At 35.2% G+C, this 23,203-nt stretch overlaps 1 protein-coding gene across 6 annotated transcripts in view; it reads right to left on the reverse strand.

Moving 5' to 3' along the window:
* LOC129952747 (kinesin-like protein KIF13B) overlaps positions 1-23,203 on the reverse strand; it is a 108,710-nt gene that overhangs the window by 63,965 nt on the left and 21,542 nt on the right. For all 6 annotated transcript variants that reach the window (XM_056065555.1, XM_056065556.1, XM_056065553.1 and 3 more), the window contains exon 2: positions 1,385-1,472. In XM_056065555.1, coding sequence (XP_055921530.1) covers positions 1,385-1,472 — 88 coding nt within the window. The remainder of the gene's footprint in view (positions 1-1,384; positions 1,473-23,203) is intronic.

A 23,203-nucleotide genomic window follows, 5' to 3' on the forward strand; every position in this document is an offset into this window, starting at 1 on the left:
ACGCAAAAATGCAGATATTCTGGCCAGGCTTCAGGAATTGGGTCAAATAAACCAATATGGCAGACAATTTCCATTTTGTTTGGATATGTGTACTTTCATGCACACTACACAGTGCACAATGTCCACACATGAAATTACTTCACTTTAAATCTGTTAAGGCTTTGATTTTGTTTAGTTTACGGATACACTTTTTTATCAGAAAAATAAGATCTCACGAGATATAAAGCATCTCAGTGTAATTAACAGGATATCTCAGTTTTGTCTATTCAGTACTCAAGGAACATGATTTTAGATTACATTTTTATAGTGAAATGTCATTTTCTTGAGTGACAAGACAGCAATGATACGTTTTGTAAATTGTTTTATAATGATTTGGCATCAGCTGAGAAAGACGTCAATGATGTACATCAACTGTCAAAGTATTCCGTATGGTTTATTATTTCACTATGAATCAGTATCAGAAATATATGTAAACAAGATTTCTCAAACAAAACTTCTTATATTGAATGTCTAAAATCTGAGAATGAAATAATTAGGAATATAATATAATTCTCAATTATTCACTATTTCACAATTCGAATAAGTTTAAACGAAATAGAAATCTAATTTGACTTCTACCTGAGAAATTCTGTGTTTGTTTTATTTTCCTGCACTGTCAATCAGAACAAGAAAATTCTCAGAAATATAAACAGACCAATTATTCCATGTTACAATATGAGTTGTCAAATAAAGAAAATGAATGTATTCAGTAATATTTATTATGAATCATGGCGGCCAGAAATGGGTGACCATACGGATTGAGAACAAAAAATTAAAAAGAATTACCAAATTTGGCACCGGTCACAGACCAAAAGAAAATATTTTTTGGTTTGCTATATTTCTTCCTAAATGTCATATTTGATAAAAATCTTGAAATCAATTTACATATTTAAAAGTCTATTCTATTTTTAAATATGATTTTCCTTCTTTTCGCAACAATTCAATGTTTTGTTTTCTTCTTAAAAACAAAAGGAACAAAATGAAGCTTTCCTGTTAAGAAAACACGTCATCTGCTTTACATTAACATGCAGCAATATATAAATCTTTCAAAAAATCAGCCCTTCGTGATGTTACTTAAGTTGTTTTTATTTTATTTTTTCTTATGTAGAAAAGGAAATTCAACTGAAATTCAATGTTGAATTATAAATGGCCTTTTAGCAACAGAGAAAAAAAAAGGAAACACATACGAGGACTTATTTTTGTTAAGTGAAAAAGCAAATTTCTGCTTTGTTTTTATAGGCGTCTCCTACCAAAAGGGAAATATTATCATACCAAAAATAGGCATTTACTTATATGCAAAAGAGGTAATTTTTTTTAAAGTATTTCCTTCAAAATTCAAACTTACCTATCCATCTTTTCAAGTGATGCCGGATTGTGCAGCACCGTCTGGTGTTTGTCCATTTCTACGATACATTGTGTTCCCAATTCGATTTCTGTAAAAAACAAAATTGAAATCAATATACATTTAAAAATTATCAAGATAAAATAAAATCATTAAATCATCACAAAAAAAAACATCAATTGTTTTTTTTTTTATTTGACGATCAAATTAATGTGAAAAGGCAAATTGTATTGAATTATGGTTCGATTTAATCGGTGTTTGTAATTGAACTTCCGTTAATGCGAAATAAATCATGTACTCAGAAAATATGAAAATTATTTAAATCAACCGCACGCCATTTTTGCTTTTTATAGGCCACCCTGTAAACAATTAAGAAAGATTTTGACAGCTGACAGTTAAAGAAAAGGAAAAATGGACCTTAAGGCGGTGTTCACAATGGACTCATTTAAAGGTATTCATACATTCTGACGTTTCATTATTTTATTTCGATTCCATTCGTTAAACACGACCTCACTTGTCTACCAATTTTAAACTATTAAGTTTGAGCGATACATATTATCTGGTGCTTTTTTTAAGAGCTTGAGAACTTTAAACAATAAAACAAGACAGAAAACTGTTGGAATAATTTTTTATTATTATAATCTTTTACACAATTTCATGCCATTTGTTTTTTAAACATGATTTCCGTCATATGTCAGCCATGGTTTACATTTACACATTCAATTCCATCAGACCATTTTTTAACTGCTTCTAACAATAAATCTGGCCCATAGCACCAATGTTGGATTGAATATTGGCTTAGAATGCTTTAAGAGCTGACTTTACATAGCCCTACAAAAAGTAAACGAGAGGCGTTAAGTCGCATTAGCGACGTCGCCAGTTAACAGAACCACTTTGCAATACATTGATGGCTAAGCGTGCTGTATGACAAATTTCAGTGTTTTGTTGCAACCAAATGTTAACGACGTTTAGATGATTAAATTTTGGAAGCCCACCCCGCCAAAAAATCAATTTTCGTTCCATATGCTGCGATTTGGCTTATTTATGAAATGACAGAAGTTGTCAACCGACCTGTCAAAAAATTTCCATTTTGTTGGTTTTATTGATATAACTGGACCCTAAGAAAAAGAACCGACAACTGACAGTTTTTTTTTAAAGGTATGTTAACGCTTTATTTTTCAATAAAATAAATTATTCATTTCAGTTAAGTGAATTGTGTATAATTACGTTCTTTATTTTAATTTTATTTAATCAAAATCTTAAAGTTAGACAAAAATTCTTAAAAAAAACTAGCGTTAATTTCAAAAAATATCTTACTGGTCCTATGCGGGTGCTCTAAGCTTATCCATCATCTTATAACTACTACCTTTCGGCCTAAGAACAATTTTTATTTAATCTTAACCAAGAACATTAAAAAAAAAAAACTCGAAAAAACCGAAGGCACTCGGCTCCATATAGTGCGGAGGAGTCGCCTATCTACAGTTTTACAGCTGACGTGGTAGATTAGCGGAACCGCTTCCCTAGCCTGCATCAGCCCTCGATTGTCTAAATAGAGAAAAGCTTCGGGCGGAAAATTGACACTTAAACGTGCACTTTCATAGTATTCATTGTTGGGATAGTAAGCCCCAAAAATTAAGCTGTTAGTCAACGACATTGCTCTAGCAATGTGATCCCTACCAAGCTTTAGCAAGAAATTATCTATTCTTTTTATGTTGCTTCTGTTGTATAAAACTTGGTTTTAATAGTAATATTTGTACTCTACTCCGACTCTGGTGTTCTGTGTAGTCCAAAGCAACGTCGCAGACATTGTCTCTCTAACACCTGAATCTTGTCCATTTGAGATGGGGCAACGTTTAACCATACAGGGCACCCATAGGCAATCATCGGCCGGATAAGGGCCATGTAGTAAATCACCTTCACCTTGCTGTCAAGACGACTGCTAAAATACAACCGTTTTGTCAGGGGAAAGGCTCAACTAGCTCTGGCCAGAGCAGCACTCATATGTCTGTCGAAATACAAGTAGTGATCAAACCATATGCCAAAGGTACTTTACCACACTTCTATTAGCCAGTGGCTGTCGATTTGGTCCAACGATGACTAGATTTTTCCAGTTCTTTCTCGTATCCCTTGAGGCTCTATACAGCGGAGTCCTGAACAGAATAGTTTCGCATTTCTGAATGTTGATTTTCAACTTCCAGTCATCGAAATATAGATGAATCTAGTCGAAGTCACCCTGCAAAAGTGTTTAGATAACCTCAATTTTTGGGGCCGTTCTGTCGCAATTAGGTTGTCGGCTTACGGTATTGCCTGAGTCAGACATGCTATTAGATCACTAGTGTAAATGCTGAATAACATCGGCGAGTTAACCGCTCCCTGTTGAAGGCCATTTTTAATATCAAAGAATTTGACAGATGTTATATTGCCAATTTTGACAATAAACCGTCTTCCATTAAGCATGTCATAAAGCATATACATGTGGTTTACTTATGCAAACTCTGTTTAACTTTAGATACAGACCCTCTAACCATACGGTGTCGAAGGGCTTCTCCAAATCAAGCAGACAAGCACCCGTACATTGAATTTTAGATTTGTTCGACTGGATGTCAGAAACAAGCTTAGACGCAGCATGAATGGTGTCATGTCCCGCCTTAAAGCCGAACTGATTATCCGAAATTATTTTGTTGCTCTCGGCCCACTTGGACAGAGCTCTATTTATAACCTTCTTAAATACCTAACTGATACTTGGCAGTAGACTTATGGACCGGAGATTTACCGGATTGGAGTTGTCCTTTTCCTTTTCGGGAGAGGATGTACCACAGCTGTTTTCCAACGGACCGGATAGTATGCATTATTCAGAACGTAGTTGAACAGAGTTGTATAAATATCCACAGCTTCCTGAGGTAAATGTCGTAGTACAATGTTGGATATACCATTGACACCTGCTGACTTCTTTTTCTTTAATAATCGAAGATGTGTTGGAGCTCTATCTTCGTGACTAATAGGGTATTAGTCCCGTTTTGCTCGGCGATGATGGCATTTGCCAATGTGTTCTGTATTCAAAAGTAAGTGTGCACGCACATTGTGACTGTCAGACACAAAATATCAGTCAGTAGTCGTAGCATGATGGCGTAGAAATGTCACACGAGTGGGTCTGGGTTCAATTCCTGCATGTACCACCCAAAATTTTGTCACGGGTACTGCATGTTGCGAGGAATTGACGAATCCTTCTAGAGTTATCCTTGTCACGAAAAGTACTCTCTCAAATGAGCCGTTGGTGTGGCATATATTAACTGTAGGTCCCATCAAACCCATGGACAACATAACTCCAGACATGAACACATGAGGAATTGACGAATCCTCCAAGATTCCAGATTCAAGGTTCCCTTCTTTCCGATTTGACATATAAACTGTAGGAATGGTTGAGAGTTGTGAGTCAATGGGCGCCTTAGTTCTGTGAGGACTGTTGTGGCACCTTATTTATTTAGACACGAAATATGATTCAGCCTAATCTGAGAAGACAAATCCATTTCTAGTATAGCATTCCATAAGATTGGAATGTTGCAAGTATATTTTCACATTTGTGCAGTCACATTATATTCATTTATTTTCTGCAGTGGAAAGTTGTTCTGATCTTAACTTGTTTGTTGAGCTGTAAATAAAGAGGAATATTATAAATTTCCGGCTCTTTTTTATTTGAGATGGACAATTGCTGCTAAAGTTGTCAACCGGCGTAAAAGTTGACCCCACAAACGACAAAGCAGCGATTTCTTGCACATAGAAATTTTTACTAATATTAAGATGTTATATATGTCATACATTTTGCAAATGGAGGAAAATGTCAATTCTGTTTTTACATTTCATAATTTAAAAAATACAAAAAAAAATTTTAATTGTAATAATTGTTAATTTATGAAATATCAAAACAGAAATATAAATATTTTGAATCTGTTAACTTATGATATGTCAAAATAGAATTGACATTTGCCGCCATTTACAAAAATGAAAGCATGTTTCGGTTAATGACAGAAAGATGACATTACGCACTTTAGAAACTAAGTATTATATTCCTAAAGCACTATTCACATTTCAATGAACGAATATTCGTCTATTTTGACATTTCTTTCACATGAGAGTTTTTAATTCGCCGTGAATGAACCAAAACAAGAACGATTTTTTAGGTTAAGTACGCGCGATTATTTTATTCGTTGCGAGTGAGAATAATTTGGAACGCGAATAAAGTTTGACAGTTCGTATCAACTACAATTTTTTTCGCGACGAAAAGATTTGTTTGCTTAAATGTATTAATATATGATATTAAAAAGTAAAAGTATGGATCATAAATTAAATAGAAAGTATATGCTATCGTTTTGTTTAGAATTTGTGTGGAAATATATCTTCAAACGTATATAAACACACATTTTTAAATTCATTCGTCGTTCGTTGGTCGCGCTCATGTGAATACTGCTTAAGGGAATTGAAATAATAGATTCATAAGTTTAATATTGAAAATTGAAGTCAAAAGTTAGTACGATTATTTAGTTTTGAATGGAACATTTATTTATTCATTGTAACTTTTGACTAGGGCACTTGACATTTGACATTTGCGATTGGGGTTTTTCTTTTATCAAATTATAAAAATATCAGTCTTGTCTAGGTAACGGGTTTGATCTCGTTTCGGCTCCGATACGATTATGTAGACTAAAATGTTTGCACTAAACTTGTTATTATTATAAGAACATTTTTGTAGTCGTTGATAGTTCGTGTATGAACTTTACCGCGATGCAAATGTTGAGTTTACTGAATAAATTGACAATGACAGTTCGATAATAAGTGAAAGGTTGTGCGTTCACAAGTTGAATTCAAAGTTATCAAGTCAGCATTAGATAACTTCATAAGTTCCATCGAATAAAGTAGAGCAACATTTGTTAAATTTATTTACATACTTTTAACTGAAATCTTTACGACTTCTGAGTTCTGACACTTCAAATTAAAAGTTCGATTTTTTTTTTTTTTAATTTTACCAAATGTCACTGCTTAGACGTGTTCAGATGCACCTTTTTTGATAAATGAGAATAATTTGCGCCAGTAATTACAACAACAGTCTATGTTTACAAATGAAAGTACCTTATTGACATAAATAAAAAAAGAAAAACAAACAAAATCAAGAGGTTATGAATAAAAGAAAAGAAGCAGAACCAATTGTTTGCTTTGTTTATTTTCGCGAACTGTCACTTTTTAGACATTTTTGAGTCCAAGTTTTCTAATTAAAAGCAATTCGTAATTTACTAGTTAGCGAAACTAAAAGAAAGGTTAAAAAAGTTTGACTCCCTTAGTAGAATCCTAAATATTAAGCAAATTGCTAACTAGTTGATTTTCGAACCCTTAACAATAGATTGTTTTAAATGTTGAGCCATTTTCTTTTGAAGTACGTATGATTTTTGCTTTATATTTAATAAAACTTCATTGGCTTATTATATAATTAAAATTACAGTAGCTCTAGTCCGGAAATGGATCCTTAAAAAGATAGAAATGTAATCACAAAAACACTACACAGCCGCAATTTTAAAAACTGATACAAAAATTTCGTTTCTGCAATCTTGAACCACTTGATACAATTTTTGAAAACAAAATTTCCCCTAAAAGCATATTGAATATCAAACCCTCAAAAGTTACGGATTCCATTTCCCCAACACTTAGCTATTAAGTTCTCCTATAAAACATGGATTTTTGTTTCACAGAAAACAAAAACTTGCCCTCCACAAACTATGAACGTGTCAAGTTCACGCAACCTTCAAATTAGTTCAACTTACCTACCTCTATACATTCTACATTTGGTTATTTTGTTTCATAACTATAAAAATATCATTATTTCAACAGTTGTTCTACCATCATCACTTGAGAAGTTATAAAACACCCATCCATAACTTAGTCACTCGTATACAGGATAGAGAGATTTCTACATTAATAAGCTGTGAAACTTATACCATCCATATATGAATATTAATCATATGACAATGACGTATAGTTATATAAAACGTCAAACTATTATAGCAACTTCAAATCCAGATCCATAATATTCATCTTGTCAGAGAATAAATAAAACATACGTATGTATGCATTATTATGGTTCCCTTAAACTTATCTAATTATAACAAAAGCAAAGAAAAAATAACAAACAAAAATTCTTAAGGTCGTTTTTGTGAGCTACAACTCTGGCATAATAAAGCCTAATAGAAAAACACAAAAGAAAAGTTATCGTTTCGTTTGTTTGCAAAACGCAAAAACTTTTCGCCCTTTATTTGGCGCCATTTTTATTTTTCTACTTCTATTTCAACCCCTCCTCTATGTTGAGTTCGAGTTGGGTTTCTTCTCATTTATATTCAAGAAAATTGTAGTAAAAGCAAAGAAAAAGAAAAAAACAATCTTTAAAATATTTTTCGCTTTGACAGTATAGCTGTGAATATAAGTTCAAATGTACATTCTTTTCGTTTAGTTTTATAGAAAGCAAAAACATTGAAAACTTTATGGCAAACGGCTGCTGTAGAAACACGAAGTACTTCACTGCTAGTAGCAAGAACAGAACATTGAAAACTACCCTTTATTTATTTTTGCTACGCGAGTTTAAGTTCTTTTTTTTCATTCATTCATTCATTCACTCCCACTTTTTCTCTCTTTCTCTCTCTGTTTTTCCCTAGGTAACTGCATAGTTTCCACCAATTCATTCGGGTCAACAAGCTTTTGACCCATTTTTAATTTTTTTGTATCCTCTCCTCTCTTCTCCCCACGACCGATAAACTACACGACTGCGGGCAATTCGAGAGAAATTTTAATAGCTCGCTTAAACCAAAACCACCCGCACTATGCCATCCGAAGTGAACTGAACGAACCCAACGAGGGAACACTATATAACCATTGGAGGAGGAATATCCAATTCCATAAATAATTCATACCCACCCCAAGAGCGGCCAGGCCCAGTAAACCCCTCTATTAGCCTACTTATGACAATTTTTCTAGTGTTTTCTTTTTTCTTTTTGTTGCTTTTATTGTATTCCTTGTTTGATTTATTAAATCAGAACATAGCAAAAAAAAAGTATGAACTAACCCTTATGACAGTCAAGCTTTATTCTATAAAACTCTCGACCATTTCAATAGTTAAATCCTTTTTTTTTTACTTGTGACACATGGAAAGTACACGTATGACAGGTATTGTATTCGTAAATTATTTCGAACTCGAGATTTTCATTAAACATGACACATTACCTTTCGTATTCGTAAACTATGAACTCCACCAGATGAACTACATTGTCGATCCTTGAGACTACCTTATCATTTCTCAACTTCCATATCGGCGCTGTCAGTTTCATCTAAACGTCATATAATTCAATGAACAAAATACAAAAGAATAACAAAGTAATAAAGTGAAATATTTTAATTTATTTATTTAATAATTTTTAATTGTTTATATATATTTTAAAGTTTTAAAAATAAACAAAGGGTGAATTCCATTGCTATTAAACCTGTTTTGATTTTGATGAGTTATCCCATTTTAATATAAAAATATTGAAAACACTTAAACATTCATTATGATGAGCTTTTGACATACATTTTTGAAAATTCTTTATTTTTGTTTTCGTTTAACTAAAAATTCACTTTGGATTCGTTTCGAAACTGACGCAAATTACAGATTATAGAAATCGTATGGATTGCTTGCAAATCAGATAAGTTCAACAAAATGTCAGTTGTGCAGAGCATGTTACCGACATTCGTTCGGATTTGGTTTGGAAAATAGTTGAAACTGACACTTTCAATAATTTGCTAGCGTTGCTCGGTTGTAAGACGATTAAAGTTAAATTATAGAACAAACTAAAGATGTTTGATTGTGAAACAAAACAAGAAAAGCGCGTCAGCTATTTACCAGTGTTGCCAAAAATGTAATAGTAAAAAATCACTCTTTGTAAGAATTTGAAAGCACTTTAACATTTATATTATGATAAACTTTGAACATACATTTTTGCAAATTCCTTATTTTTGTTTTCGTTTAACTAAAGATTCATTTTAGATTCGTTTATAGAAATCATATCGAGTACAAATCAGATAAGTTCAACAAAATGTCGGTTGTGCAGAGCAAGTTACCGACGTTCAACTTTCTTTTGTAAGATTTGGTTTGGAAAATAGTTGAAACTGACACTTGAACATATTCGCCGAATTGTGTACGAGATGTGAACATTCCGATCATCAAAAATGTGTAATTCATGTTTTGATTTTTAAAAAATACGGTTTTATCCATTTTAAGGCTTCAAAAGTAAACGTAAATAAATAACAACCACGCGGAATGTTGTAATCATCGACTTTTTGACAAAAATTGAGCAATATCTTAGCCTTATCGTGACGAATATTGGTTTAAGTGCTCAAGAGTTAAACACTTATCTAAATTAGATAAATAAATTATGTGGCACAACAGTCCCTAGAGAACCAGGGCCTAGTGACTTACAACAATTCATGTGTGCGAGTAATGTTGTCAGAGATGGAAGGGACCTTCAGTTTATATGCCGAATCCAAACGGCTAATTTGAGAAAGCGCTTTTCATGACAAGAATTACTCTTGGAGGATTTGTCAATTCCTCGCCGTGAGAAAATTTAGGTGACACAGAAACATTAGATAGGGATTGAACCCAAGGCCCCGTGCATGACAGATCTTCTACCAATCAACCTTTTTATTAAATGTAAAGTTTCCTGCAGCGCTATTAGGCTGAAGGAATCAAACAGCAGGTTGTCAAAACCTTATGGTCACAGCTACACAACGAAATTGATTCCCTCAGATATTATCTCGGTAGACACTGACTACTGCACTCCTACTTTGAGCCTTAGTAAGGGTTATAAGGTTATTTTCCCATCCAGGGAAGATTGGGAGGATGACATCGTGTCGATAGGTTTCGACACAACCATCTTTACTGACGGCTTAAAGATGGAGTGCGGAGTTGGTTCAGGGATCTTTTCTGAGTCCCTAAATGTAGCTAAATCCTTTAGGCTTTCCGACTTTGCTAGCGTTTTTCAGGCTGAACTGCTGGCAATAAGGGAGGCATGTAAGATACAAAATCCAAACCAAAACCGAAATGTGGCTATCTTTACAGACAGTCAGGCAACTGTCAAAGCCATTAACTCGGCCATATCCTCATCTAAATTGGTCCAGCAATGTCGCGATGAGCTTGCGAACCTGAATTTTAACCTCGGTGTCACCCTGATCTGGGTTCCGGGCCATAGTGGCATCGTGGGAAATGAACAGGCTGACGAGCTAGCCAGGCAAGGATCGGCGGAAATGGTTAACATTCCTCTTGGTGCTATGAAGGGTAAAATCTTTTCTATCTACCAAACTGAATCAAACCGAAGGTGGAGCAATTTACCCAACTGCATTATATCTAGGAAGATATGGCCCACCTATAATAAAACCCGTACAAACGATCGTCTATGCAGGCCAAGGCAAGACATAGCCAGGATTGTTGCGGGTTGTATCGGACCAAAAGAAAGTGAAAGTATTTCATTCTAGTGTTTGCTTTGGCAAACACTAGAATGAAATACTTTGGAAAAGCATTCTTTCACGAACTTGATGAGCTATCTGAGACAAAGATTAGAGACCTAATCTTTTTTCTCAATGCGACAAAATGGCTCTTACATAATCGCTATGAAGCTTCTCTATAAATCCATCCCTTTCAATCAAAGGTCAAACGAGTTTTTGGTATCAAAACGGCGCACTACAGCGCTAATTGGATCTCAGGCTAGGTTGCCTTGATATCGCCATTTCTACCTATCTACCCTACCCAACCCACTAACCATCACGCTACGGGTACGGATTTATCTGCATAAATAAAAAGTCCAGTGGGTCAAATCACATGAACTTGTTGTCTCTTACAATAAAGACATATACGCTCGACTTTTGTGGCACGTGTCACCGTCTTGCTGAAACCACATATTCTTCAAGTCGTATTCTTCAATAGCAGCCATAAAAAGAAGGTTATCACATGACCGTAACGATCTGAACTGACGGTGACAGTCGTTCCATCGTCGTTTTCGAAGAAGTAAGGTCCAATCACATCTTCGGACTAAAGAGCGCAATAAACAGTGACTTTTTGTGGATGTAAAGGCCTATTCAATACTTGAGAATTCTCAGAACCCTAAATACGACAATTGTACGCCTATAGTTAAAGTAGTTAATCAAAGTATCTACGACGTTTTAAATGGTAAGCTGGCTTCAGTTGTTGTTTGGGCTGGACTTAATATGGATGTAGGTGAAGATCCAAATGCAAAATACGCCATATGTGTCGTAAGCCAGTTCTAATTCCTGAGGACGACAAGGAATCGACACATTCGGGTCTTCTGACGGCAACACTTCACTTACAGCAGCGATATGCACAGGTCTTACAATATCTGAAACCAATCTCTTTAAATTTCTTCAGAAGTTTGCCAATTGCTTGCATAGTTGATCGATTATGTAAACCGTAAGCTCCTCTTAAAGCACGATATGTGGCTTTGTTGTACGTTTTAAGAATGTTTATGGCGTTGTGTGATAGTTAAACGCTCCATTTTTGTAAATGTCAGACTTTTAACTGAAAAACAAATTTGTTTAATAATTTAGTTTGACAGATGTCGAATTCCAGTCATATACTTTTGAAACCGCGAAATCGATAACCCATCACTTTTTAACAGACCCTTTCAATACAGCAGCAAGTTCGAACGACCAAGTCTGTCATTTTATTTTTACTTTTTTGTTCCCTGAATTGAATATAAGCCCTTACAACGTCGACGACAGCTAAAATTAAAGAAAAAAATCGCCACACTCTTTAAGAGCATGACCAACAACCATATATATCTCTGGCTTTATGAAAGCCTTATTGTTAGCCAAGACGACAGCCAAAGGTATTTCCTACATAGCTAGTAGCAAAAAGGTGACGTAACATAGAGCCAGAGAAACCCAACCAAGTTTTTTGAACTGGGTATTCTTCTTTTTTTTTAAATTTTTGTGGCCACTGCTTTGCTGCTGTTGCTATATATTTCATTGTACCTTCTTGAGTTTCACTTTGCTTCCTCTTCTTTCGATGTAGGAAATACAATAAAGTACAAGACAACATAAAAAAAGTACCTCAATCCAACAAAAGGAAGATGGACAGATGCAATGAAGCACATTTAAACAATAGATGGGAATAGGATTCTATGTACTTGAACCGGAAGGATTTGTTTAGGAAGCGCAATGTTGGCGGTAGCTTTTATGCCAAAAATATAAAGGATTAAAAAACAAATCGTGTTTCTTTATTATACCTAAGTTACTATTGACGAAGACGACGATAATGATGATGATGATGATGATCAAAAAGATGTACCTACCTTGTACTTTCTTTTTTGGCTAGGTATAGAGCCAATTGCAAAACATGGTTATCTTGGTCAGCACATTTTCCAAATGGTGTTTTTTGTGACCAAGAAATTTGTTGGCTAAACCTCTTAAGCCTTATAAAAAGACCTTTCTGTTTTCTTGTCGCTCGCTAACTGATGCGAGACATAAAGCCGCCCATTCTTCTTTTTCAAATTGCTACTTCTAAGGGTTTTCATTTTTTTTTGATTTTCTAAATAAATTGCATGTCTGTCGAAAGAAGATATTTGGATCTATGAAGTCGCAACAAAAGAATAAGTCAAAGCAATATGAAAGGGAACAAATTGTAGGTCGTGAGGTGAGGCAATAAAAAAAAGGAGGATTTGAAAATTCTTTTACTATAGCATGTTCGTTAAGACTTTTTTTTCTTCTTTAAAACGCAATTTCGGTGAAAATTATGCTTTTCTGAGAAACTTAGAAGCTTCAAGAAAAAAAGGTGATAAGATTGTTGTATAAAGGTTTCTTTGAGTAAAGTTTATTAAGTTAATACCCAACAATTAACATTCATTATCATTACAAAGCTTCAGGTAATTCTTATCCTTACAGGCTACTAACATTCAAATAAAAGGGTGATTGGTAGCGGCAGATTTGACTATTAAACCTAGAAGACCAATAAATAGTAAAAAATTTGTCCAATCCACCTTGATGGAGTCAAAAAAGTATATGGTCTGGATGCAATGTTGTCTAAAATGAGGCTGAACGTTCCTAAACCTTGTAAATGTTTTGATTCTGGATAATATATCTGAAAAACTTCAGTCTTAAAAAATACAAACTTGTTAAAGTACCTAAGGTTGATAATTAAAAATAAAACGTTTTATGACAGGTTTGTCAAATTATTGTAGTGTTGGCCAAAAAACATTAGCAAATTAAATTACCTACATCTTTATGTCATTCTAAAATTATTAAATATCATGTAGATTTTATATTCTAAAATTTAAAACAATATACAGTACTGCGCAAACCATTTGCAACGAGCACCTCCAACATTTTTCATTAAAAAAAATTGTTTAGAAAATCAAACAGCAAACTTCTTTCTTTAGTTTTCCAAATTTTTTTTTATATTACGTTAAAATTGTTGAACAAAAATAACACTTTAATTTAAAAAAAAATAAATAGCCAGATACTTTGATAGTTGGTAAAATTGCTGTGCAAAACATTTGCAACTTAGACCTCACAACTATATTTCAAACTACTTTCTTACTTCAAGGCAAGGAAATTGTAATATTTAATTGCGTACCCTTTTTTTTTATAACGGCTGTTTATCTTCTGGGCATCGAAGGTATAAGGTAGTAAATAACCGTTTCTAGAATGTCATTCAAATACCTCTGAATTCCAGCGAATAGGTCACTTTTGTAATTAAAAATGTTGTTCCCAATTCTTTTCTGCACAATTTCTCACAGATTATCTGTTGGGTTTAGGTCGGGGAATTGGTCTGGGCGTGGTAAGACCTCAATTTGATTTTCTGTAAAAAACTTTATGACTAACTTCGACTTATGTTTGGGGTCATTGTCGTGTTGGAAAGTCCATTTCATAATAGGCATAAGGCAGCATGGTATTACAAAGGATGTCTACATAGTCTTCAGACTACATAATGCCCTCCAATTGTCGAATGGGCCCGATTCCTTTGCCAGAGAAGCAACTCAAGGCCGACATTGAACCACCTCCATGTTTGACCGTATCTTTGGTGTATTTTCGATTTATCCTCTAGCCTTTTGGCCTAATAACATGTTTTTTTCTACCCAATCCGTGCACATTGAACTTTGATTCGTCAGAAAACAAGACCCTTTCCCATTTTTGGGGACTCCAATTGAGATGAGTTTTTGCAAAAGCCAAATGAGCATTCCCCTTTTTTTTTAATAAATGGCTCTTTTGCTCTCTGAAAACCTAGCAATCCAGCCTGCAGTGCGCGGCTGGATTTCAATTTCCGCTTCCCTGGATGATGCCGTGGGGTTTCTTTGGAAGAAATTTGTTATTTTTCAATCATCTTTTGCTATGGTGCTTCCTCTTCTATGATACCTTTCCACTTTTGATGATTCTACAAACAAAAAGAAAATTTCTTTTTGTGATGCTCCTTTTTTGAAACCATTGAAAATTCTTTATTTTATATAATATAAATAAAGGGTGATTTTTTTGAGGTTAGGATTTTCATGCATTAGTATTTGACAGATCACGCGGGATTTCAGACATGGTGTCAAAGAGAAAGATGCTCAGTATGCTTTGACATTTCATCATGAATAGACTTACTAACGAGCAACGCTTGCAAATCATTGAATTTTATTACCAAAATCAGTGTTCGGTTCGAAATGTGTTTCGCGCTTTACGTCCGATTTATGGTCTACATAATCGACCAAGTGAGCAAACAATTAATGCGATTGTGACCAAGTTTCGCACTCAGTTTACTTTATTGGACATTAAACCAACCACACGAATGCGTACAGTGCGTACAGAAGAGAATATTGCGTCTGTTTCTGAGAGTGTTGCTGAAGACCGTGAAATGACGATTCGTCGCCGTTCGCATCAATTGGGTTTGTGTTATTCGACCACATGGAAGATTTTACGCAAAGATCTTGGTGTAAAACCGTATAAAATACAGCTCGTGCAAGAACTGAAGCCGAACGATCTGCCACAACGTCGAATTTTCAGTGAATGGGCCCTAGAAAAGTTGGCAGAAAATCCGCTTTTTTATCGACAAATTTTGTTCAGCGATGAGGCTCATTTCTGGTTGAATGGCTACGTAAATAAGCAAAATTGCTGCATTTGGAGTGAAGAGCAACCAGAAGCCGTTCAAGAACTGCCCATGCATCCCGAAAAATGCACTGTTTGGTGTGGTTTGTACGCTGGTGGAATCATTGCACCGTATTTTTTCAAAGATGCTGTTGGACGCAACGTTACGGTGAATGGCGATCGCTATCGTTCAATGCTAACAAACTTTTTGTTGCCAAAAATGGAAGAACTGAACTTGGTTGACATGTGGTTTCAACAAGATGGCGCTACATGCCACACAGCTCGCGATTCTATGGCCATTTTGAGGGAAAACTTCGGAGAACAATTCATCTCAAGGAATGGACCGGTAAGTTGGCCACCAAGATCATGCGATTTGACGCCTTTAGACTATTTTTTGTGGGGCTACGTCAAGTCTTAAATCTACACAAATAAGCCAGCAACTATTCCAGCTTTGGAAGACAACATTTCCGAAGAAATTCGGGCTATTCCGGCCGAAATGCTCGAAAAAGTTACCCAAAATTTTACTTTCCGAATGGACCACCTAAGACGCAGCCGCGGTCAACATTTAAATGAAATTATCTTCAAAAAGTAAATGTCATGGACCAATCTAACGTTTCAAATAAAGAATCGATGCGATTTTGCAAATTTTATTCGTTTTTTTTTTTTAAAGTTCTCAAGCTCTTAAAAAATCACCGTTTATAAGGTAGTTAATAACCGTTTTTAGAATGTCATTCAAATACCTCTGAATTCCAGCGAATAGGTCACTTTTGTGCTTAAAAATGTTGTTCCCAATTCTTTTTCTCACAATTTGCCATAGATTATCTGTTGGGTTAAGGTCGGGGAATTGGTCTGGGCGTGGTAAGACCTCAATTTGATTATCTGTAAGAAACTTTATGAACAACTTCGACTTATGTTTGGGGTTATTGTCGTGTTGGAAAGACCATTTCACAATAGGCATAGTCTTCAGACTTCATAATGCCCTCCACTGGTCGAATTGGCCCGATTCCTTTGCCAGAGAAGCAATGCAAGACCAACATTGAATCACCTCCATGTTTGACCGTATCTTTAGTGTGTTTTCGATTTAGCCTCTCACCTTTTGGCCTCCTAACATGTTTTTTTCTACCCAATCCGTGCACATTGAACTTTGATTCGTCAGAAAACAAGACCCTTTCCCATTTTTGAGGACTTCAATTGGGATAAGTTTTTGCAAAAGCCAAATGAGCGTTCACATTTTTTATCATAAATGGCTCCTTTGCTCTCTGAAAACTACGCAATCCAGCCTGCAGTGCGCGGCTGGATTTCAATTTCCGCTTCCCTGGATGATGCCGTGGGGTTTCTTTGGAAGAAATTTGTTATTTTTCAATCATCTTTTGCTGTGGTGCTTCCTCTTCTATGATACCTTTCCACTTTTGATGATTCTACAAACATTTTATTTGTGAATGGAAAATTTCTTTTTGTGATGCTTTTTTTTTGAAGCCACTCAAAATTAGGGATTTTATATAATATAAATATTTGTTTCCTGCCATTTTTTTAAACAATTTCTTTTTTTTTCAATTTAAAAAGAATTTATTTTAAAAAACCGTTTTATGGATCACAGTCCCGGCTAAAACTAAGTAAACAAATCAAGCTACAAGTTTGTATAAACTTACCAAACTCAAAATAAATCAGATTAATCGTTATCAAAATGAAACGAAAAGAGAAATGGCCACTATTTGCAAATGTTTTGCACAGCTGAAATTATTATTGTTTTTTTTAAAGAAGTGCATTTGTAGAATTTGCCTTTTGATCAGTGCTTTAAGATTATGAACAGTAAGGTGAAACATATTAAAGTCGAAAAGCATTAAAAAAAATTGATTGAGAAAGCTTTTAAACATACGAACGTTCGTTTTTTGATAGGCAGTGATGGTTAAAAATGTTTTGCACAGTACTGTAATATGACATAAGTAGTACAGTTAACCAAATTTGTTTTTGGTTTAAATAGAAGCAACTTTTTATTGCTATCTCTCTTTTTCTTATTAATAGAGAGAAGTTAGTCCGTTAACTACAAAATCTATTGCTCATGTTAAAACTGTCGGCAAAGGAGTGCAGTTGATTATATTTATTAGGTGTTATTCAGTTCACTGAAAAGCTAAGCAGTGTTTTTAGCTAACTTTATAAAATGGCCGGAAACAAATACTCTAACGAAATAAAAGAAACAAAATAAAAAGAATATCAAAGTGAAATGAGTCAAATTAAAATATTGGAAAAATATTCAATTCCAAAATTAGTGATTTGCCGATTAATTATATTTTACAAATCCAAAAACTCAGTCCAAACTATTAATCGAGGTGACAGACCAAGAAAAACAACAAATCGAGAGGATTCTTCAATAAGAAAATCAATTAAAAATGACCCTTTGATATCATCGAAAGAAATACGAACCCAACTCGACCTGAACGTAAACGTGAGAACAATTTGGAGACGAGCTTGTGATAGTAGACTAAATCTTTCAAGGCTGTAAAAAAAGCTTATTATCTCAACCAAAAATAATCTGTCAAGATTATTATTTGCTCATGACCACATCTACTGGACCGATCGTTAGAAAATGGAGGAACGTACTCTTTTCGGACGGGTCTAAATTCAATGTCAAGGGTTCCGATGGTTTCGGTCGTCTTTGCAGACCAGCCAAAGAGGTACTAAATCCACTTTACACCCAGCCTCATCGAGAGGGAGGGGTAAAGGGGGGAATTCCCGCGGGCCCACCATTTTCTAGGGGAACGTAAAATTGAAAGCAATGAGGAGTGTTTTTTTTTTTAAATATATTCTATATTCATCAGCAACACACCTATTTCCACTTATTTTTAGGGGCCCGAAAATTTAAAATCATTCGCAATCGGGCCCCTGTTTGCATGTTTCAACCAATCTATCAGTAACAAGCTTGCCGATCTGGGCCCCCTATTATTATTGGCTTATTCTTGGTAATATTTAATGAAAAATTGGGCAACTTTGAACTATTGAAAGAAAGTTGTAATAAATTGTTTCGCTTTTCTTATTCAATTTAACGTAAATTTATTGTATATTTTGTAATGTCAAAATAGGGGCCCGGAAACTAAAAACAAAACACAAATATTTATTTCGTTTTCTAATTTTATAAAGTTTCTTTTCTCCTATCTTTGTTTCTGCTGGGAACGAAATTTTTGATTCGGTTTTGGGGGACCGGAAAATCCCACACAAACGTTTTTCAATTGTGGTTTCCGTAATATTAGTTAATTGATATTTTGATTAAGTTGTTTATTGAAGATTTGAAAGATATCAAATCACTTAAGTGTGTATATAGCGAAATGTTGTACTGCCGCAATCACCTTTTTTGGTGTTGTTCACTTGCTTAGCAGCAGTGCCCAACGTTGCCCGAATCCCTTCACAAACTTTCCGATACAAGACGGTCAGCTAGAATGGAGGCAGTGAAACCATTTGCAAATTATCTAAAAAACCTAAGAACATCATTAGAAGCCTTAAGTGAAAATAATTTAACTGCTGAAGATTGAAGAGATGTAAATGGAGTTTTAAAATATATGCACAAATTTGATTGCTTCCTGATATCTTTGATTTGGTGCAAAGTTCTTAGTGTTTTAAATGAAAGAAGTATCATTCTTTAAGCCAAAAACATGACTATTGACGTTGAAATTCGAAATATCGACAACTTGATCTCCGATCCGATTATTCCGAACGGATGGGTTCAAATTTTATCTGAATGCAAAGCAGTTGCTACTGGATTGGGTGATGTTCCCGAATCGTTCCCATCGAACCGAAAAAGCAATTAAAAAGACACTTTGGAGAAAATCGAGGAGCCGGAGAGCAAATAGAAACATACGAAGAAATACATTTGATTCAATTATATCAGGTATCTCGTCGGGACGATACGATGAAAATTTGAATGCTACATTTTCATTTTAATGGCAGTTTTTAACTATGGGCGAAATTGGAATTAAAAACTCTTGCTACACAAAGTATAACTCGCATGTGTCTCAAGAGTTGAAAGAAGAAATAATTCATCTGAAACACATTTATGGAGCCAATTTTGAAGCAGAACTTGGAGACAATTTTCTGCAACACTTGTATTGCTCTCCGTGTGTTTTCCACCATACCTATAACCGTTGCTAGTGTCAAACGTTCATTAAGCGTCACAAGAACAAATAATTTTCATCCTACGTGCTCATCACAAGATCGCGTTTCCGGACGTGCTACACTATACATCGAAGCACCTTTGGCAAGGAAATTGAATTTCAATGCAGTTATCAGTTGTTTTTCTACTCAGAAAGCTAGCTAGCAAATTTACTCTAATAAAAACATTGTGATAATATTTCAATATAAAGAAAAACAATAAAGGGTATTTTATGTAAACCTTTTAAAATACATAGTTTTTTTTGAAAAACAAATTTCAAATACTGTTCATAGAAGGTAATAGATCTTCAAGCTAATTTTTTTTAATAGTTAATCGACCGTATTATCAGTAACTAACATGTCGTTGGCAATATTGAATTGAATGTATGATTCTGTTCGGAATCTGATCTAGTCACATGTTGAATTATTTTCTATCCATTCTCCATTTCAACTAAAGTGGACGATACCCGGATGGTGATGATTACACATTTTTTCGGTTCACTTTGGAGACAAAAAATTACTATTTCCGTTAACTCCAACCAACTTCATGCTATTTGTAACTGCAATTAGAACATACCATATCAATAGGCATGAACTTTGAAAAAAAAAAAATGGTAAATATGGGCCCCGAGATTTTTCCGACTCGCGCCTGGAATTCCTATCGACAGCCCTGGTTACAGTAAAGCTGTGAAACTGGTGTGATTTATGATTTCCAACATTACGTTTAACTTTTTTTCGATCCGTTAAAGAATATCTAGCAAACTTCATTTGTTGATAGCTTAATTCAAGCCCGATTTAAAAAGCTACGACGTGAAGAAAGAAACTTACTGTCTTCTTATGTAATCCAATCTTTTTAAGGACCAGACAAATTGTTTGTAAATAAAAAAAAAAACACAGTCATAAAAGTTTTGCTGCTTTTTGAAAATGACCAGCCGCTACTTAAAAAATACTTGCTTCGTCGACCTAATCGATGCTCTGACGCAAGTAATTTTTGTTTTCAAACTTGCTGCCATCATTACTGAAACATTTTGTCATGAGCTCATAGCAAAACAGCAAAATGTGTTATTTTTTATTTGTCCGCACGGTTGTCATTCCACAAAGCCATTTATAGTTTTCGTAAGACACTGAACTTACAAAATATCATTTTACTTTTGTGTTTCTTCTTTTTTTTCTTAACATTTAAACCAGGAAGTTAATTTTTTAAATTCCCGATTTCTTAAAGCGAAATTGATATCATATAATTTATATACAACGTCCGTCCAGTTTCAATCTATAAACGCCTTATGCTGCGTTAGCAAGTGCGTATCATTCACATAATATGTAGCACATTAATGTTTTCTACATATGTACATTAGACTGATTCAAAAAAAAACTAAAAATTTCTTTGATTTATAATGCAACTTGCTTTTTGGTTACAGTTTTTTTTTGAAATATTACACTTTTCCAAATTTCAGCTTTTTAGATCGATATTATGAGGTCGCTCAAAGCGATTTTTATTCAATTCATTAAGGGAGTCCAAAATCCTAAAGCTTTGCTAACTAGTAAACTGGTAATTGTTTTTCATAAAAGAACGATCCAAACTTGTCTAAAAAGTGACAGTTCGTGAAAATAAAACAAAAAATACGTTTAAACGGACCTATTAGTTAGAATTCCCAACTGTTGATTGGACCGTTTCGTCTACTGTTCTTATAGGAACGGATGGATTTAGCAAATTGCTAAAAGTTGAAAGTAGCCATTCCGTGATTTTTGGGGGTACCTGCGGTGGCAGATCGGGTAGTTGGTTATTGCCTAAAACTTGGTTTAGGCCAGCAATGCAATGTTCTTGCCATGTCGAAGTTCTTGCTTTACCTCCTCGTGGTAGACCCCGGGAATGATTTGTGTATACCAATATACATAAGTTAGCAAACATTGCAAGGGCGAAGTTTCCTGACTCTTCAGGATAAGTTACGGAGATTAGCACTCTTCGTAACTGAACACCATCCCACTACAGAAACCGAAATTACGCCTCGGATAATTAATGATAACTCGTTGACGGCTTTTGGCTATTGTACCCGGACAAAGATTGGTTTCTGGAATGTGAGGACGCTTCTGGACGCAGGAAGTGAAGGTCCGCACAATGCCAGATTCCCCCAATTAGAAGGAGAATTTATGCGGAACAGGAAAGATATCTTAGAGTTAAGCGAAGTGCGATGGTTGGGATCGGGCAAATACAAGTCACCGACACGTAATACTGTACTGCTCAACTTTGGTCATGATATACAATTTTGGTTATGGGAGACCTCAAAGCTAAGGTTGGCAGTAACAACTCGTGATTGGTGGCATTTTGTTTGAGCACAAACTTTGTCATAAAATTAGCTGGGTGTCGACGAACAGGCAAGAGTCTGCTAACCAAATTGAGCACTTCGCGATTAGTCGACACTTTAGAAGCAGTCTCTTGGATGTACGAAAAAGAAGAGGCGCCGATATGGGACTTGCCCTTGACCACCACTTAACGATAGATACCCTAAGATTACGTACAGTTCGAAGATCCAACGGAACAACACGAGCCCCCAAATTCCACCTGTCACACGAAATGAGAACAATCAGCATTACCGTACATGACGTAATTGAACACCACTGGAATGCTGTGAAAAATGTTTTCATTTCAGATGCTAAAAGAATAGTCGGTCGGAGAAAAGGAAGCAACAACACTTGGCTTTCAGATGAATCTTGGGCAAGGATCAACGAACGCAAACAGTTAAGGGCTTGAATAACTGCTGCAAAAAAGAAAGACAGAAACGAGCTGGAGTCCTGGAGGTTCACAGCAGTGTGCGCCGCGACAAGCGTAACTACATCAACGCATTGGCGCAAGAAACAGAAGATGCTGCAAACAGGTGCGACAGCAGGACCGTTTACAGAATAACCAAAGAGCTGACCGCTGCATACAGCTCAAAGAAAGGCCTGGTGAAAGAAGTAGACGGAATTGTGATAAGTTCGGTGGATGAGCAAGTCAGAAGGTGGAATGAACACTTTTCCTCGGTCTTAAACCGAATGATTGTAGACAACATGCAGCCGATACTTTCTGAAGTGCCTGAAGAAACTAATCTCCGAATCCGCATCGCACCTCCCAGTAAAGATGAGATCGTTGCCACAACAAAGCGGTAGAACTTGAAGGAATTCCCGCTGAGCTTTTACAAGCAGCGCCAACGTCATCGAGCGAACTGCTTCATCCGCTCACAGAAGAAGCCTGGACCATCGGCAAAGCAAAAGCAGCGTTTGGAGGAATAACTCTATCAGGTTAAGAACAAAGCTGTTTCGCACAAATGTCGAATCTGTGCTTCTTTATGGGTGTAGCACTTGGAAGGTTACTTCAGCCATAACAAGAAAGCTGCAAACCGTCGTAAATAGATGTCTTCGTAACATCTTAAGGATTTTCTGGCCAAATCGTATTTCAAAAGAGGTTCTTCATAGAAGGATAGGTTAGGAACCTATAGAATCTATAATACAAAGACGTAAGTGGTAATGGATTGAACATACGCTTCGGAAAGGTAAAGGTATCTA

This window comes from Eupeodes corollae, chromosome 3, assembly GCF_945859685.1.
Source record: "Eupeodes corollae chromosome 3, idEupCoro1.1, whole genome shotgun sequence".
Lineage (NCBI taxonomy): Eukaryota > Metazoa > Arthropoda > Insecta > Diptera > Syrphidae > Eupeodes > Eupeodes corollae.